This window comes from Hemicordylus capensis, chromosome 7 (assembly GCF_027244095.1).
Source record: "Hemicordylus capensis ecotype Gifberg chromosome 7, rHemCap1.1.pri, whole genome shotgun sequence".
NCBI lineage: Eukaryota > Metazoa > Chordata > Lepidosauria > Squamata > Cordylidae > Hemicordylus > Hemicordylus capensis.
The window spans coordinates 16,555,456-16,574,697 of NC_069663.1; the positions used below are offsets into that span (position 1 = coordinate 16,555,456).

Below are 19,242 nucleotides of genomic sequence, written 5' to 3' on the forward strand. Positions count from 1 at the left end.
TAGACAATACTGAGCTAGATGGAACAATCATCTGACTCGGTATGAGGCAGCTTCCTGTGTTCCTATGGTAGTACAAGGTTCTAATTCCTGGCTGTTCACCACTGAAACCTGCCTCCTTTTCATGCTTCACTGGACTCGAGTGTTGGCTTCTTGACGGGCTTGAAGAACCTAGACAGGACAATTCGCCTTCCCAGATTTGGCTTATTTTAAGCCAAATTTTGGGTTACGGCCCATTTGACCCATGAGTATACCCCTTAGGTTCTGGCATCATGGAGTAAGGCTCCTTTCTCTTCTCTTGTAGGCAACAGCCTTTCATTAGATACAAAGCCAAGGCTTTGTATTGGGTGGGGTATTGTGTATGTGCACACTTCTGGCATTGTGCGGCTGCTATGTGAACATGTGCACTAATCTGCAGGGCGTGGAACCCAGTATTGGCACGCTCAAGAGCCCCTGGTGGCGCAGTGGTAAAACTGCCGCCCTGTAACCAGAAGGTTACAAGTTCGATCCTGACCAAGGGCTCAAGGTTGACTCAGCCTTCCATCCTTCCGAGGTCGGTAAAATGAGTACCCAGAATGTTGGGGGGGCAATATGCTAAATCATTGTAAACCGCTTAGAGAGCTCCGGCTATAGAGCGGTATATAAATGTAAGTGCTATTGCTATTGCTATTGCTATTAGTACAAGGACAGCTGACCTGAGGCTCTCTGGCTGTTGCTGGACTACAACTCCCATCTTCTCAGGCTGCAATGGGGATAATGGGAGCTGTAGTCTTAACAGCTGGATACCCCTGCATCAGTAGGGAGCTCTAGTCCAACAACAGTGGGGGACCCCTGGCCACCCCTGCATTAGTAGCTGCTAGAAGGGTCAGACTGGATGGAAGATCTGAGATCAGCCCTTTGTCTTTTTCAAAGTTTAAGAATGGCCATGACGGAGAGGGGCTTAGATTGGCGCTGTAGTGCTAGAGAGGAGGGAATTTTGGTTGAAAAGCGGTATATAAATATTTGTATTATATTTTAATTTCTTGTGATGTGTTTTTGATGGCCTATGAACATGAACGGATTCTTGGCATTAACCTCTCCTTTTTCTTTTTTCTTTTTACCTCGTTAAGTTTGGTTCTACTTCGGCGTGGTTGGCTCTTTCCTCTTCATCCTCATCCAGCTCATCCTTCTGATTGACTTTGCGCACTCCTGGAGCCAAAACTGGCTGCACAGTGCAGATGAAGGCAATTCCAAATCCTGGTATGCAGGTCTGTATGGAGCACACCTGGACCTGTCTTTTGAAACAGATGCTGTGAAGAAGAGAGAGGCTTTCTAGACTGGTCTTGTGGTAGCAAGCATGAATTGTCCCCTTTGCTAAGCAGGCCAGCCCTGGTTTGCATTTGGATGGGAGACTACCTGTGTGAGAGTTGTAAGATATTCCCCTTAGGGGATGGGGCCTCTCTGGGAAGAGCACCCACATTCTTGCATGCAGAAGGTCCAAGATAGAGCTGGGAGAGACTCCTGCCTGAGACCTTAAAGCAGCTGCTACCAGTCTGGGTAGACCATGCTGAGCTGAGTGGACCAATGGTCAGACTCAGTATATGGCAGCTTCCTATGTTTCTATGGCTAGTAGGGGCAGAGGTTTCAGTCTGACTGGAAGCAATCCCTTTGATCTGGGCTGAAATGAATTGGAACCCTTTGAAGTGCTAAATAGAATCGGGAATTTCCTCCAAGGCCCTGGCCCCTGAATGGAACCGGGTCTGCTTTGCACAGCCCTGTTCTTTGAGGAAAGGATATTAAGCAGCTAAGACTGGAAAAGGGCTACCACTAGGATAGTTGGGTGCTGGGGGGGGGAAATCTGCTTCTGCAGAGCATCTGGAAAGTCCTCTGTTGCCAAGCATCATCTCCTCCTCCCTTTCTCAGGCCTCTTCTTCTTCACCTTCCTCTTTTATGCGGCCTCCATTGCTGCGGTGGTGCTACTGTATGTGTATTACACGAAACCGGACAGCTGTGCAGAAGGCAAAGGGCTCATCAGTGTTAATCTCATCCTCTGTGTTGCTGTCTCAGTTATCTCCATCCTGCCCAAGATCCAGGTAAGAGGCTGTGAGAAGCCTGCTTTGGCCTTTGAGGGTGTCTTCCCTGGAGGGAAGCACAGCAAGTGGTGTGTGTGGTCTAGTGATGAGCATCTGCATTGCTTCCGGGAGGAGAGCTGGTCTTGCAGTAAAGTGCCCACAGAGCCCTGTGGTTGTCTTTGGTAGAATACAGGAAGGGCTTCCCATTGCCTCCTCCAGTGCAGTATGAGATGATACCTTTCAGCATCTTCCTATATCGCTGCTGCCTGATATAGGTGTTTCCCGATAGTCTGGGAAATATACCAGCGAGGATTCAAACAGGCAGCCTTCTGCTTGTTAGTCAAGCATTTCCTCGCTGTGCCACTTAAGGTGACTGGTCTTGCAGTAGTGAGCATGAATTGTCCCCTTTGCTAAGCAGGGTCTGCCTTGGCTTGCATTTGGATAGCTGACTACATGTGAGCACTGCAAGGTCTTCCCTTAGAGGATAGAGCCCTAGCTCAGTGAAAGAGCATCTGCCTGCTTGCTTGCAGAAGGTCCCAGGTTCCCTTCCTGGCAGCATCTCCAGGTATGGCTGGGCGAGACTCCTGCCTGCAACCTTGGAGAAGCCGCTGCCAGTCTGGGTCGACAATACTGGGCTAGATGGACCAAGGGTCTGACTCAATAGAAGGCCGCTTCCTATGTTTTCCTAACTAAGCCTGTTGTTTTTAAAATCGATCAGTTTTTGAAACATTGTCAATGCCTAATGCAGTGCAGTAGCCCTTGAGCTTTTGATGCTCCCTGCATTTAAGTTCTGGCTGTTCTACCCGCTTTGGCTCCCTCGACACACCATTTCGGTCTGAGGGCCTCAGTGAATTGTGTTTCACAGCACGGCTGGAGAACTTGGCTGGTAAAGTGCAGGTATCGCATTGCTGCTAGAAGATATGGCTGATAGCAGGCGACTGAGAACCCTGGGCTGAGAAGTCAGCTCTGTCCTCCACAAATGAACACGCGCATGCCCGCCCACGCACGCACGCACCACTCTGTGGGCACTTCCTGGGGGCAGTTTTGCTGCGAAACTTCTAGCAACCGCCCAGGCATTTTCTTGGGACCGCTTCCCTAAAGAGGATTCAAGAGGATTGTCTTTGTTGGAGGCCTTCTGGAGAGCCGTCGAGACCCATCTTTTCGGCCTGGCTTTTAATGATATTTAGTTTTAATGTTATCTATTTTTAATGGTAATTTTAATCTGCTTTCAGCTGGTTTTTTGTTTTTAATTATTTATTCTTTTTTGTTTTAATGTGAACCGCCCTGAGCCGTTTTTGGAAGGGTGGTATATAAATCAAATAAATAAAATGTAATCAGTGGCCCCTCTAATTTTTTTCCCCATCTCTGCGCGGAATGAATTTTGTTCTGGGTGGCAGTATGAAGGCCGTGTGTGCGCACCTGCATTCAGAGTGGGGCATTCCTGATTCCACCTGAGCGGGATCTAAATTGAACTGAGCGGACATCCAAAAGCTTGAGAGCACGTGCACATGCACACTCATTAGATTCAGGGGACAGTGAAAGTAATGTGGAATGTTTTGCCTCGGCCTGCTAGGAGGAGGCAGCGGCTGAGGCAGGCCTTGCTTATCAAAAGGAGGGCCTTAACGGATGCCTAAGTCACCAGCCTGCTGAATTCAGCCATGCCTGAAGCCTGCTCTCCGGGGCATTCGATGTGCACGTTTGAGTCTCACACTTCGGAGGAGCGACCAGGTTATTCTGAGACTCCTTTCCCAGAAGTGGCACAGAACATTATCAAAGGGGAGATCAGGCCAAGCCGTTTTGCAACGACATGCAACTGAAACTAACTTTGGTTTGCGTTACGTGATTGCTGTTGCTCTCTTCCTTGCCTTATCTATGAAATAGTTGGGAGAGGCACTAATCAAAGTGTCCCTGGGCTTTGTGGATGGGGACTCGGTATGTGTCCATGTCCCAGGGCCAGATTAAGGTATGCTGAGACCCTAGCTGGGCTGGCCAACCTTGGCCTTCCAGCTGTTGTTGAACTACAACTCCCATCATCCTCTGCTGCAGTTTATTACAGCCGTGTTGTAAGTTATGGCGAGCTTAAAAGGCCCCATAGCATTTACACACACACACACACACACACACTCTAATGAAAATGAAAACAGAAATAGAAATAGTAAAGCTTTATTTTTTACATATATACTTGGCAAAGATCAGAACTGATCTCAGAATCCCAGGATCAAACTGATTCTGGATCACGCTTCTCAAAAACCGAGCCCTGGTTTAAGGCAACTTCAATATAACTTACGGTTATTTCTGCACAGCTTTATAAACTCATTATGATAAACAATTGTGTAGCCGTATAAGTAAATGTTGGCTTATCAGAACGATAGTGTCTGTGTTAGAGCTTTCCCCCACGTTCTCCTTTATTTTTCAGCCAATGATATAAAACTTGAAGTTTAGTCATTTTTATTAATTTATTTGGAGACCCCTCATAATGTGAGGCCCTAATCTGCAGCTTCTTTAGCTTGTGCTTAGATCTGGCACTGCCGAATCCTACCCACTCTCCCTGATGCACAGAGACCCTATTCCAGGGTTCAGTCTGAATGTGTTTGTAGGGAGCAGCAGTTTATTTTCTAGTAACGCTAGCATGTTCCTTTAGCTTAGCCCCTGCTCTCCCCAGGTTTAGTGTTTACCTCTGCAGACAAGTGCTGAGCCTGAGGAGAGCAGGGGTGTATATAACTCGAAAGCATCTCTGCATGGGAAGGCTGTCACAGTCCAAGACCTCCTTGTGCCTGAGGTTTGGGCATCAATGCTGCCCCTCACCTTTTTCCAGTGGCGGCAGCTATCGCCTGTGTGTACACCCACATCTCTGCCAGCTGCCACTTTCTCCCCCTTTGCGGCAGCAGTTGTTACTGCTGCACAACACACTTGCCTCCCTCCCTCACTGCTGGGCTGATAATGAGAGGGGGAAGGCAGCAGAAATGAGTAAAGGGCTTGAGAGTTCTGGCAGTGCATGCCTCCAGTACTCAAATGCCCTTCGCTCATTTCCTCTTCCCCTTCTCATTATCAGCCCAGCAGCAAGGGAGGTGGTAGCAACAACTACGGGGGGAGGAGATCAGGAGAAGGAGGTGGCTCATCCACTGCCTGGCAAAGAGCTGCTTGGGAGGCAGGTGAGGTGGCAGGGGGCATCTCATTGCTCTTCCGGTGCCCCAGTAAATTGAGGCGACTACTTCACCTCAACTCATCTTGTGGAAGGATTGCCCCTATGGAGCAATCAGCACCAGAGTTCCCTGTAACTCTGATTTCTGATTTCCCGATGCTGTTGACACCAACTCCCAGCATCTCCAACTGCAGTGGCCTTTTCTTGGAGATTATGGGAGTTGTAGTCAGCAACTTCTGGGAATCCCTGTTCCAGGGAACATTGGCCAGCATGCTCCTGTTCTCCTCTCTGCCACCACATCCATCCTGGATAGCCGCCTTCTCTGGATAACTCCTGAATAGGATGATGCTGTTTGTGTTCCTACCGATTGCTGGCAACAGAAAAGGTCTCTGGTTGGCCTCCATATATATATTTTTTGCCCTTGACAGATGCAATACGAATCCGATGCACATTTATATACCGCTTTTCAACAAAAGCCCCCAAACGTTTACATAGATATAAATAAAATGGCTCCCTGTGCCATTTAGGGTTCACAATCTAAAAAAGGAACATAAGATAGACACCAGCAACAGCCACTGGAGGGATGCTGTGCTGGGGCTGGATAGGGCCAGTTGCTCTCCCCCTGCTCAATAAAGAGAATCACCACTTTTAAAAGATGCCTCTTTACAGTGTTGGATTGGGAGCCACATCAGAATCTTTTTAATGGGAGCTCTTCTTCCTCTTTCTCTGCAGGAAGCCCAGCCTCACTCAGGCCTTCTACAAGCCTCCATCATCACGCTGTACACCATGTTTGTCACCTGGTCAGCGTTGGCCAATGTACCAAGTAAGTAGCACCTTACTAACCCTTAAATACTTTCTCTGCTCTTTTTTTTTTTTTTAAGAATGCTGCTTTCCCACTGAAATTTCTAAAGTGACATAGAAAGCTGCCATATACTGAATCAGACCATTGGTCCATCATGCTCAGTATTGTCTACACAGACTGGCATTGGCTTCTGCAAGGTTGCAGGCAGGAGTCTCTCTCTCAGCCCTATCTTGGAGATGCTGCCAGGGAGGGGACTTGGAACCTTCTGCTTTTCCCAGAGCGGCTCCATCCCCTGAAGAGAATATCTTCTAGTGCTCACACATCAGGTCTCCCATTCATATGCAACCAGGGCAGACCCTGCTTAGCTAAGGAGACAAGTCATGCTTGCTACCACAAGACCAGCTCTCCTCTCCTAGACCAGCTCTTCTCTCCCACTTGCAAAAGTGGTTTGCAAACAAAATAACAACCAAGCAAAAACAAAGGTTCCCAATACAGAGTTGGTGGAGGATCGCTCAACACACCATGAATAGCAGTTCTGAAATTAGTTTCACACACACTAGGTAGCAAAAGGAGAAAAAAGTGTGAAGCCATTGACATATCGTAAATGTCTCTTTAAATGTATACCAGATGCTTGTCACTATCTGCTGTTGACTGATCATCCTCACTTTCACTCTGCATCTGAGGAAGTGGGTTTTAACCCACAAAAGCTCATGCATTAAAATATTGGTCTAAAAGGTGCTGCCTAATTTCTTTCTTTGATCTGTCTAGCTCAGGTCACTGATCTCTTAGCAAGTTCATTGGGACCCTTCCTATTCTGTTGTCAAGCTTTCTTCTGCTGCTTTCATGAAATTTCATTAGATATTGCCCAGTAAATAGTGCCCAGCTGATTCAGCTTAAAGTGGCATTGGCCTTTTTAGCTGCAGCATCACACTTCTGATTTTGTGTCCAGTTCATCTGGTATTCTCTAAATCAGGGATTCTCAACATTGGGTCCTCAGATGTTATTGGACTTCAACTCCCATAATTCCCAACCAAAGGCAACTGGGGCAGAGGATTATGGGAGTTGAAGTCCAATAATATCTGGAGACCCAATGTTGAGAACCCCTGCTCTAAATCATTCTCCAACTTGAGAATGAAGGAATTCTTATTTTAGTCATTTATCATGTTTTGTAGCAAATCTATACTCCTAAATATTCATGCTAATCTTGAAAGACTCCTATACATATTATCTCTTTAATATGCCTTTGTAAACTCAATAAAAGAAGATAATTTTTCTCAAAGTCTCTTGACGTTATCTTCTCTTAAATGGCTGTATTCAGTTTATGTTGACATTTCTGCCAAGTTTCCCTATCTTGAGGATGGGGTTGTAGCTCAGTGGTAGCAATTTGCTTTTTATGAAGAAAGTCCCAAATTCAGTCCTTGGCTTCTCCAAATAGAGCTGGGAAAGACTCCTGCCTGAAACCTTGGAGAGCTGCTGCCAGTCTGTGTCTACAATACTGAACTAGATGGACCTATGGTCAGACTCAGTATAAGGCAGCTTCCTATGTTCCTATCTTCATCTGCTACTCTTTCAAGAAAGGAACAGTTGCATCAGGGCATTTCTTGGCAGCCAATATACTGGTTGCTGTCAGCAGATTCCAGATCAACTTGTGATGTTCTGAATTTAGTAGAGCCAGTGTGGTGTAGTAGTCAGAGTGCCGGACTAGGACCGGGGAGATCCGAGTTCAAATCCCCATTCAGCCATGAGACTTGCTGGGTGACTCTGGGCCAGTCACTTCTCTCTCAGCCTAACCTACTTCACAGGGCTGTTGTGAGGAGAAACTTAAGTATGTAGTACACCGCTCTGGGCTCCTTGGAGGAAGAGCGGGATATAAAATTTTTTTAAAGGCTGATTTTATTTCGATCAATGACCAGTAATTACAACATAACACAGCACCCAATATAACCCAACCATGTTATACTTTATAAACATTACTTCCCAGGTACCTTAGTAAAATCAATTAGTGTCCTCTTATCATTACATCCATTGCGCACATGACCTTGCTGAGCGAAGAATGTTTAACCCAAAGAGGATGTGTGATTCATTGTTACGGAAAGAGCACATTGGTGTGTTCTTCCTTGTATGCATGCAGCTCTAACCACAATCTTTGGCATGAATTGTATTTATCCAAATAGAAGGTGACTCTGAATTTTAGGCCAGTGTTTCCCAACCACCAGTCCGTGGACCGGTGCCGGTCCATGAGCAGTTGAGTGCCAGTCCATGCTGGTCCATGAGGAATTAATCCCCCCACAAAACAATTTTGAGCTGGTGGGGGCCTCCATTGGTGGGAGCTCTCTGGAGCTCATTTCTAGGCAGGCAGCCCTCATTGAGTGTTACCCCAGCAACGAGGCCTGCCTGCCTAGAAATGAGCTCTGGAGAGCTCACAGCAGCAGCGCCCCCCTGGCTTGAAATTGTTTTTTGGGGGTACCTGGGGGTGGAGGCGAGGGGGGGCGACCCCTTACTAACTGCTGGTCTGGGAAACTGTACACAAAGAATGTAGCGGTCCATGACTCCAAAAATGTTGAGAAACACTGTTTTAGACGACCCTCTTTAAAAAACCAAAAACAACACCAACCAGCTTAAATATAGGTTGTACATGTATTATCCGAAAGGCAGAGGAGGTGAAATTTGAGGTGACTGAAACCCCTCCCCCCCGCCCGATTTCTAACATCAAAGAACTTAGAAAAAACATAGTCTTGTCTTCAGGTAAATAGGATCCTTGTGGGGCGATGGGCCAAAAGGCAATGGTTAGCATTGAGATGCTCTGTCACTTAAGATGGTCTGTTTTGTTTTTTGTAGACAAATACTGTAACCCAACCCTTTTGGTGCGAAACTATAGCACAACCGCCCAGCCTTATGAGCAGCAACCGACTCAGTGGTGGGATGCCCCGAGCATTGTGGGGCTGGTCATCTTCATTCTGTGTACGCTCTTCATAAGGTAAGAATCTGCAGCCGGATTCAAAATGCAGTTGTTCGTCGTCAGACCTGGGAACTGTAAACACAATGGAGTTGTGGGTGGGTGTGTTTGCTTGTGTGTGTGCGAGCATAACTTCTTTAGATAATGGAGAGAAAGTTAGGAACTATGCTTCCTCTATGGCAGCCCATCACACGAAGAGGAATGAGGATGCATTTCTGGGACCTGTCCCTGCATAGCCCTATGGGACCAGAGTCTCCAAATTGGCCGTAACTGTGTGGTTTGGGCGATGTGTGGGGGCAGACGGGACTGGTGTGCCTCCGTTCGCTTTCATTGACAGCCTGCTGTCCACCTCGACTGAACTGATCCAGATTCTACGTTTAGAGCATCACACATTTTTTCTCATTTTCTGCACAGGGATGGGGCCACAATTCAGTGGTGGAGTATCTGCTTTGTAGGCAGAAGGTCCCGGGTTCATTCCCTGGCAGCATCTCTAGGTAGGGCTGGGAGAGACTCCTGCTTGAAACCTTGGGCAGCCGCTGCCAGTCAGTGTAGACAATCTTGAGCTAGATGGACTGACTACTTCTTCTTCTTTGACATTTGTATCCCGCTCTTCCTCCGATGAGCTCAGTACATGCTTATTTTTATCCTTGCAACAACCCTGTGAGGTAGGTTAGGCTGAGAGATACATGACTGGCCCAGAGTCACCCAGTAAGTTTCGTGGCTGAATGGGGATTCAAACTCGGGTCTTCCTGGTCGTAGTCCAATACTCTAAGCACTACGCTATGCTGACTTGGCCCATCTTATACTGAAATCCTTCTTTCTTCTTTGTCTTCAGTATCCGCTCCTCTGACCACACCCAAGTGAACAAGATGATGCTGACAGAAGAAAGCACAGCTACGTTGGGGGGTGGCAGTCCAAGCCTTGAAGATGGGGTGCACCGGGCCTATGACAATGAGGAGGACGGCGTGTCTTACAACTACAGCTTCTTCCACCTCTGCCTCGTCCTGGCCTCCCTCTACATCATGATGACACTCACCAACTGGTACAGGTGTGTGCAGCTGGCACTGCCGTGTGTTCCTTGCTGTGGTTATCCGTGTTCAAGTAGCACCATGGCTAGATTACTGCAGTGTGGGGCACGTGGGGCTGCCCTTGAAGACCATTTGGATGCTTGAACTTGAACTCATTCAGAAGATGGTGGCCGGGTTAATTGGGATTTGCTGCTCTGAGGAGAGTGGCAGTGGGGGGCCGAGAGGGCACCTTTAAAAGTAGATCTAAGGTGCTTAGTGGTCCAGCAGCTGCCACCACTCTTTAAAACTCCCCTAGTGCAGACCCAGTGCCCAGTGCTCCACCCCAGCAGCCTGCATGCGTGGTGGCAGCACAGTTCCGGGACTGACCTGCCTCCTCACATGCTGTTCTTATAACTTGCTGCTGGACCGCTAAGTACCTTGCATCTACTTCTGAAGGTGCCCTCTCTCCACCCCCGCCCCTGGCTACCCTTTAGAAGCCTTTTCAAGCCAGGATTCCCCTTGGCTTGTAAAGGGGAATCCTCACCAGATTCCCCCTTACTGACATAGCCCCTTGAACCGCCGAACCGGTTCAAGTTGGTTCAGTTGTATGGTCTGGCCGGTCGGTTCGACCAAATTGGTCCATGCACAGCTCTAGCTTCTGTTTCAAAAGGACTGGTATGTTCCCTAGACTATGGGAAACACCGATATCGGGCAGCAGCGATATAGGAAGATGCTGAAAGGCATCATCTCAGACTGCGCGGGAGGAGGCAATGGGAAACCCTTCCTGTATTCTACCAGTCACAGGGCTCTGTGGTCGCCCGGAGTCGACATCGACTCTACGGCACACTTTGCCTTTAAACACCAGAAGCAATGCCCCACTTGCAGGTATAACTTCTGGAGAACTGGGAGAGACAATGAGACGTTATAATTAACCAAGGGACTGTCCTTGGAACGTGAGGCTGATTGAAGTATCTGCAGAACTTGGAGGGTCTCTCGGCCCTTCAGAGATGGGGCCGTGTCTCCGTGGCAGAGTACCTGCTTGGCATGCAGAAGGCCCCAGCTTCAATCCCTGTTGGCATCTCCAGGTAGGGCTGGGAGAGACTCCTGCCTGAAACCTTGGAGAAGCTGCTGCCAGTCAGTGTAGACAGTCCTGAGCTAGATAGGCCAAGGGTCTGACTCAACAAATGGCACCTTCCTTTATAAGTACTGCCAGCTAAGACCTTGAAACCACAACTAAAATCATAGTGTGTGGGATGGAACCCAAGTTCAAGGGCAGAATGCCCTCTTGGCATGCAGAAGGTCCCCGATTCAATCCCTGGCAGCATCTCCAGTTAGGACTAGGAGAGACCCCCTTCCTGAAGCCCTGGAGAGTGACTGCCATAGGGAATATTAAGCGAAATCGAGCAGTGCTGTGATTGTGCACAAGGCAACTTCATCTGACCCAGGAGAGCATTATCTAAAGTCCAGAGTATGCAGTAAGTGGCCTCCTCTTCACAGGTTTGCGATGTTCTACTTGGCCTTCCGGTGTTGCCCTGGCGACGGAGAAGAGAGCACCAGCTCTGGAAGGCCAAGCTTCTGGGAAGGGCAGGAGGACACCTCAGGGGAACTCGGCCCAAGGAGGCAGAGAGTTCCCCAGTGTCTAAGAGCAGGAAAGTCCTCTTCCTATACAGGAGCCCTGGGAGCATAGCTTTCCCATTGTTTGGTTACGAACTGCAGGACTCTGGTCTGGAACCCGGGATCTCTGTCTCCCCCCTGCCTGCATACAGGCCTGCCTCTCGCTGCTGCACGCACCGTGCTATTTATAGCCGGTGACTCGCTGTCACTATCGTACCTCCGTGCCTGCTAGGGCTTCAGTGCCTTCACTCTTCACATCGCTCTTGGTGGGATTGGCAGCAAGGTGGAAACTGGCGGGGAGCGTTCTGTGGGGAGGGAAACGCAGGCCAACTCGCTTCTCCAGGAAGGAGAGCTGGTCTGGTGGTAGCAGGCATGACTTGTCCCCTTAGCTAAGCAGGGTCCACCCTGGTTACAAATGAATGGGGGACTAGAAGTGTGAGCACTGTAAGTTATTCCCCTCAGGGGATGGAGCCGCTCTGGGAAGAGCATCTAGGTTCCAAGTTCCCTCCCTGGCAGCATCTCCAAGATAGGGCTGAGGGAGATTCCTGCCTGCAACCTTGGAGAAGCCACTGCCAGTCTGGATAGCCAATACTGAGCTAGATGGACCTATGGTCTGACTCAGTATATGGCAGCTTCCTGTGTGTGCAAAATGCCTCCAGGGATAGGTTGTGATCCTGAACTGGGCTTGACGCTGCTTCTAATTGTGTCTTATTTGCAGACTTTGGGTTGTAGTTTTTTGATGCCTTTTTGAGTCGAGCTGTAGGCCGCTCTGAATGGATCACCCACCCCCGAATTACAATCACATGCTCGGTTTTTATGTTTGTCCTGAATTGGTGAAATTGCTCCATCCACCTTTCTGGTGCAGTATGATGAAAAAGGCGGAGGGACCTTGAGGTGGCTTTCTAAAGTGGCCGGGTTCAGTGATCCTGAATGTATGTTGGATTTTAGCTTCTGCCAGTGGAAGAAAGGGGGCGAGATGATTTGGGTGAATGGATGCAATGAAGCAAGTAATCGCAAAAAAGCTCTGATGGCAAAGGAGCAGCAGCAGTCGTCAAGCAACCGCACGCGACTGCAGCAGATGGCATTTGGGGAGAAAATCATGGGATGGAGTGCAAAAGGGGACCAGTTTTCCTTATTTGCATCAGTGAAATGTCCTAAATGGTCTGGGACCAGGCTGTCCTAAGGACCCCTTTCTCCCATGCGAACTTGCCATGTGCGGCCCGGGTCTGTCCCCTCTGCTCTTGAGATACACATGTTGGGGCTTTCCTGGTTGTGGCTGTTGCTGACCCAAATCAGGGTTTCTTAACCTTGGGCCCCCCAGTTGTTGTTGGACTACAACTCCCAGAATCCTCAGCTGCAATGGCTTTTGCTTGGGGATTCTGGGAGTAGTAGTCCAACAACATCTGGGGGCCCAAGGTTAAGAGACCCTGACCCAAATGAACTCGGCAAAATGAATTTTATGGAATGTCTTCAGGTTCAAAAGCATAAAATAATATTGCTAATATTATGGTGCCTTTGTTATCCTAGCACAGTTGTGCCAGTATAGTTAAGATGAATGTTTTCAACATTCCCAGACTCAAAATGGGCATCCTTAGTGTGTATAATGCTTAGTGGTGAGGGGGTGATAGATGAGAGAGCTGCCAGAACCATTTTGAAAGAGAGAGAGAGAGAAGTTTTGAGCCTGGGGCATTCTAGGTTAATCCTGATGCATAAAACAAAGTCCCTGTCCTGCATGTTTGGGAACTCTTAGGCAAGATTGCATCAGCTCCCCCTTGAGAGAGCAGCTGTGGTCCAGCTGTGCACGGATGCTGCTTATACATCCCTGTTAACTGTGTATGGCTTTCAGAGTAGCCCGGACTGTACAGCAAGCTGCCAGGATTACATTCTTGAGTTTGCCTGACAGGGATGACTCCAAGGGGTATCAAGAGCTTTCCCCAAACGATTCCCATTCCTTCTTTCACTTCCCCCATCCATCAGACTGGTATTTGCAACAACGCGTCAGACAATCCAGTGCTGGTATATTGTTTTTAAAGGCCTCCATTGTTTAAAGACGCCTCACTCACTCACTCCTGCACCCCGAAACAAGCTGCAGAAGCCAGTGCAGCCAGGTAGGTGGGAGACTCCTCCAGCCTCCCAGGAGCCAGGCCAACCCCTTTGCATCCTTCCTGGGCAGGAACTGGGCTAGGAGATACCATGTGTGCAGGGGGGTGCAGGGTCATCTCCCCTTCAGATTTGTGCTGGCCTCTCTGCCCCCCACCCAATCTTTCTACCACTTGGTCTTGGGCAGGAAGGGAAAGCTACTCTGGAAAACAGACTGGAAGATTTGGCGTAATCCCAAAAGGCAGTGTTTTCTAAGAGGAATCTGTCCCATTTTCTGAATGTTGGTTTGAAAATGTCAAGCAAGCTTCATTACTAAGATAAACCAGGGTTTCTTAACCTTGGGCCCCCAGATGTTGTTGGACTACAACTCCCATCATCCCCAGACATGGTCTTTGTGGCTGAGGATGATGGGAGTTGTAATCCAACAACATTTGGGGGCCTGAGGTTAAGAAACCCTGAGATAAATGACTACTATTAATCATGTTACCTCTAAGTATTTATCCTTATAGATAAATCTCCAGATCATCCTGGAGAGAATCTATCTATGTGGTCGCTAAGAGTCGGCACCGACTTGACAGCACGTAATCAATCAATCAGCCAGTATTTAATGGAGCGTAGCAAAATCCTCGCTTCCCTGATAACGTTCTTTGCCACCCCATGATCCTCCAAACTAGTTCTCTAGAGACACTTCTGCTGCCCAAAGCCAGAGACCTGACTTGGTGTCTCTCTGTGCTTTTCCCTCCCGTAGACCTGATGAAACTCACCAGAAGCTGATCAGCCCCTGGACTGCAGTTTGGGTGAAGATCTCCTCCAGCTGGTTTGGGCTCCTCCTCTACGTGTGGACTCTGGTCGCTCCCATTGTGCTTCCAGACCGAGACTTCAGCTGAAAGAACTCAGGAACGTGCCTCTGCTCAAACCATGCAAGCAAAAGAGACCCAGTCCCAGACAAAGGAAGATCCTGGGGCCCAGTGCTTGAATTCAGATGTAGGTTCTGGACACCCAAGCTTTCTATTTTCCTGTGCCTTCTGGCCCTTGGAGCTTCAGACCGATCTTCCAGACTGGTGCCTTTCTCTGTTTTATTGCTAAGGAATATGATGCTACCAAAAAGAAAAAAGTCACTGCTCTACTATACTCGACACCAGAGCAATAAGGCCGGGTGATGTGGATTTGGTTACTGTTGCTATTGAGCTCTTAAGCATGTTGCAAAGTGTCTGAGGTGCTTGAAACGTGGTTTGCCATTATTTTGTAAGGAGTGTTTAAGAATAATGGCTGACATGATGCATAGCATACCGCCTCCACGAGGATCCGCTGCAGGGCTCTTGCAAATTTTAAAGGAAGCTCTAGAGTGATTGTGGGAGCTGTATTTCAGCAGCTTTCCCCATTTGGAAATGCAGCTTCCTTTGATGCCCGCAAGAGCCCTACAGTGGATCCTTATGGAGGCTGCATGTCATGTCGGCAAATAAGTGTAAAGTAGCTGTTTAATGTAGCTCTATCTCTTTACCAGTTTGCCTTGTTATGGGAGGAAGCCTTTTAGACAAAACCTTGTTACACTTTTGATAATGCAACCTTTGTTTAACTAAAAAAAGATGTTTAAATAAAAACAGACACATTTGAGTGTCAATCATCAGGAAGCAGTTTCATGCTCACAATGATTCAAGCTAGGATTCCAGATATGGAGAAGAGTGTTGGGTTAGACAGCCTTCTCAAAACAAGCTGATGTATTTTATAACTATATATATATAAGTATATCCGATTTTGCCTTTATAAAGTAAGTGCCAGGAGGCTGACATATGAAAAACCCTAAAAAAGTCAAGAACAAAATACAGCAAAATGGTAGCAATATTAAAAGATAAAATATTAGGAACTTTTTTGTACCAGCTCCCAATCTCCTTTTATAGGAACATAGGCAGCTGCCATATACTGAGTCAGACTATTGATCCATCTAGCTCAGTATTGTCTACTCAGATTGGCAGCGGCTTCTCCAAGGTAGGGATGTGCATGAACCTGTTAGGAGGCCCTTTTAAGGGCCTCCGAACAGGTTCGAACACTGGGTGGTTCGAAGGTTCGGCGGTGGGGGAGATCCCTTTTAAGGGCAGGGGAGGGTTCCCCTGCGTTTCCTCCCCTGCGTTTCCTCCCCTGCCAGCGCTCGTTGAAAAACCGGTCCAGCAGGGTTGCAGCGTACCTCCCTGCTGCCCTGTCCACACCTCGGACCAGAAGTGACAGGAAGTAGTCACACACTCACTCGCACGCACATCAGTCTACTTCCTGTCACGTGACACTACCTCCTGTCACTCCTGGTCTGAGGAGCGGCCGGAGCACCAGGGAGGTACGCTGCTGCCCTGCTGGACCGGTTTTTCAACGAGCGCTGGCAGGGGAAACGTGACAGGGCGGGGAAGGAGAGTGCACCCTCCCCTGCCCTTAAAGTTATCCCTGCCACCGTCAAACCGGCCCCTGCTGGGTCCGTGCACATCCCTACTCAAAGGTTGCAGGCAGGAGTCTCTTTCAGCCCTTTCTGGAGATGCTGCCAGGGAGGGAACTTGGAACCTTCTGCAGGCAAGCAGGCAGATGCCCTTTCCAGAGCAGCCCCATCCCCTAAGGGGAATATCTTGCAGTGCTCACATGTAGTCTCTCGTTCAAATACAAACTGGGTGGACTCTGCTTAGTAAAGGGGACAATTCATACTTGCTACCACAAGACCAGCTCACGCCCCAACCCCCACCTGCCAAAATAGGACATGAATCATAGAATGTCGGAAGGCACCTTGGAGGTCATCTTGATTCCCCTTTGCTCAGTGCAGGAAATCACTATACCATCCATGGCAGATGGGCATCCAGATTCTGCCTGATAATCTCTAGAGGAGGATAGCCCACCCTGGCATGTGGCAGACGGTTCCACAGTTAGAAACGTCTTCCTAAGGCCTAGCACCTAAATCTGCTACTTTGCCATTTCAAACGATTGGTTGTAGTCCTGCTGGTAGGAGCACCAGTGAAGAATTGTACTCCTCTTCCTATGTGACAACTCTTCAGACACTCAAAGGTGACCACCATGATCCCAATAGTGCTATGCAGACTGAATTAAATTTAGAATGGATTCTTGCTGAAACCACACACACATACAGAGAGCTACTTGGTTAAATGAACACTAGGGGGCAGCACCTCTCTTCTGAAGATGGCGAATTGCGCATTGTATTTGTTCGTTCCCCATAGTCTTAAATTGCTATCAAAATACTGCAGTTGAAGTCTCTAATGTGCTTTCTGTGGGGGGAAATTGGTGCCCTGGGGCTGTGTCCTTAAAGGAACCTACCTGTCCTGGCCAAAGTGCATCACTGTGCCTTGGGAACTGTGTGATGTGAGAACACCTGTAGAGTATATCTCTCACCACACTAGAACCAGGGGTCATCCCATGTAACTGAAGGCCGGGAAATTTAGGACCAACTAATAGGCACACTTTTCCACACAGCACATAATTAATCTATGGAATTCTCTGCCATGGGATGTGGTGACAGCCACTAGCTTGGATGGTTTTAAAAGAGACTTAGACAAATTCATGGAAGGCAGGTCTATCAATGGTTGCTAGTCTGGCGGCTATAGGCCACCTCCAGCCTCAGAGGCAAGATGCCTCTAAATACCAGTTGCAGGGGAGCAGCAGAGAAGGCATGCCCTCAGCTCTTGCCTGTGGGCTTCCCAGAGACAACTGGTGGGCCACTGTGTGAAATGGGATGCTGGAGTAGATACGCCTTGGGCCTGATCCAGCAGTGCTCTTCTTATAGTCTTAAGGGGCACTGTGTTTCCTGGCTTCCTAGGAAGGAGGAAGGAAGGAGTTGTAGTTCAACAACAGCTGGGTACTTTCCAGATTAGACCCTGCAACGGGGTCACGTTGGATCTTGGATTTGTGCTTCCACACTTCCTGCATTGTGACACCACAGTCCCTCCACGGACAACAGGGTGCCATTCACATTGTCAATGCCTTGTTTCGAATTTAATCACTGCAATATAGAGCTAGGACGTCGTATACCCGGAGTAAGGAAGTTGCTGTTTTGGGGGTTGTTAGTTCCTGCGAGACAGCATCTTGCTGCTGTTGAGCAGCTAGACTGGAAAGCACCCTGGAGGGCCAAGTTTGCCCACCACCAGGTTAGATTATCTTCTGTTCAGTCTGAACCTGTAGTTCAGGCCTGCTCAACTTCGGCCCTCCAGCAGATGCTGGACTACAGCTCCCTGGCTATTGGCCACTGTGGCTGGGGATTATGGGAACTGTAGTCCAAAAACAGCTGGGGGGCCAAAGTTGAGCAGGCCTGCTGTAGATCAACCATAGGAGGAGGAAGTGCTGGTTGCTATGGGGCTTGAACCAGGAGCCCTGTCAATGGGGCACTGATTCCCAGGGGCATAGCAAGGTTGGTGTAGGCCCTGTGAGAAAAAAATGAAGACGGGCCATGTCTTCTTCAAGGTGCCCCTTCCTCAGGGCCCAGGGCCCTCTTGCTTGACTGTAGTGATGCTCCTGCTGCTGGTGGAGGAGGAACAACAGGCCATTTCAGCTAAGAATCGCTGCGTCAGCCCATGACCTTCTTGGCCTGGGAGTCAGGTGATGGTGGCGGGGCAACCAATTGCTACGGTGGCATGTAAGGCATTTCAGGTGGCTGCCTTCCAATTAGCACACCTTTTTGGCACTGGGGTTCATTGGGCAAGAATGTTTCCATGAGTTAGTGCATGCCTTCTGCCAAATGTTTCCTGCTCCCCAGATTAAAAATTTACAGCAGTGCCAGACAATATAGTCACCATATATTATGGTCCTATTGCTTGCATTACTCATGTTGAAAGGCTTCCATTGTTTAAAGAAACCTCATTCACTCTCTCCACTGGAGTATTTCTGATTAATCCATTCTTTGATCCAAGCCGGCTCTTGAGTGGTGCTTTAGTTACTTTATAGTCTAGTCCTAGACAAACAACAAGCAGCTGGAGAATAGAATGCGGTGTGCACTTGCCTGTCTGTAAATAATACTTATTCCATTAAACTAATAACATTCTTCAGGCCTCTGCTAACTGAGCCAAGAGGCACCTTTTTCAAGTGGTGATTCTCTTCACTAAGCAGGGGGAGAGCAACTGGCCCTATCCATCCCCAGCACAGCAACCCTCCAGTGTTTATCTTATGTTTCTTGTTTAGGTTGTGAGCCCTTTGGGGGACAGGGAGCCATTTAATTTATCTATATTTCTGTAAACCAATTTGGGGACATTTGTTGAAAAACGGCATATAAATATCCACCGTGTCGTATTCTTCATTATACTCCACTGCCTGGTCCTTGAGTTTTTCCACAACTCTTTTCTCTGGCTTCTCCACAATGCAGCGCCAGCCTTAGTTTAGCTCCCGAACTACTACAACTCCCATCATCCCTAGCCACAATAGCTAAAGGCCAAAGTGATGATGGTGAGGTCTTCTTATGGCAAAGGACCAAGAAGAGAAGCTTGCTTCTCTGCAGAGTTTCAAATGGAACTTGCAGCAGTGATTACGAATCTACAGCCCCATTTTGCTGGGAGCATCTGATTTGATAATTAAGCCAGAATTATGTCCCTAATCCAATT

General features: G+C 48.3%; 1 protein-coding gene across 2 annotated transcripts in view; it reads left to right on the top strand.

Annotated features, from left to right (window-relative positions):
• The window catches only part of SERINC2 (serine incorporator 2), a 30,156-nt gene extending 14,856 nt beyond the window's left edge, over positions 1-15,300 (top strand). For both annotated transcript variants that reach the window (XM_053268888.1, XM_053268889.1), the window contains exons 5-10: positions 1,107-1,244; positions 1,900-2,069; positions 5,923-6,013; positions 8,831-8,969; positions 9,784-9,996; positions 14,418-15,300. In XM_053268888.1, the coding sequence (XP_053124863.1) occupies positions 1,107-1,244; positions 1,900-2,069; positions 5,923-6,013; positions 8,831-8,969; positions 9,784-9,996; positions 14,418-14,556 (890 nt within the window). In that variant the 3' untranslated portion in view covers positions 14,557-15,300. The remainder of the gene's footprint in view (positions 1-1,106; positions 1,245-1,899; positions 2,070-5,922; positions 6,014-8,830; positions 8,970-9,783; positions 9,997-14,417) is intronic.
• Positions 15,301-19,242: the final 3,942 nt, after the last annotated feature.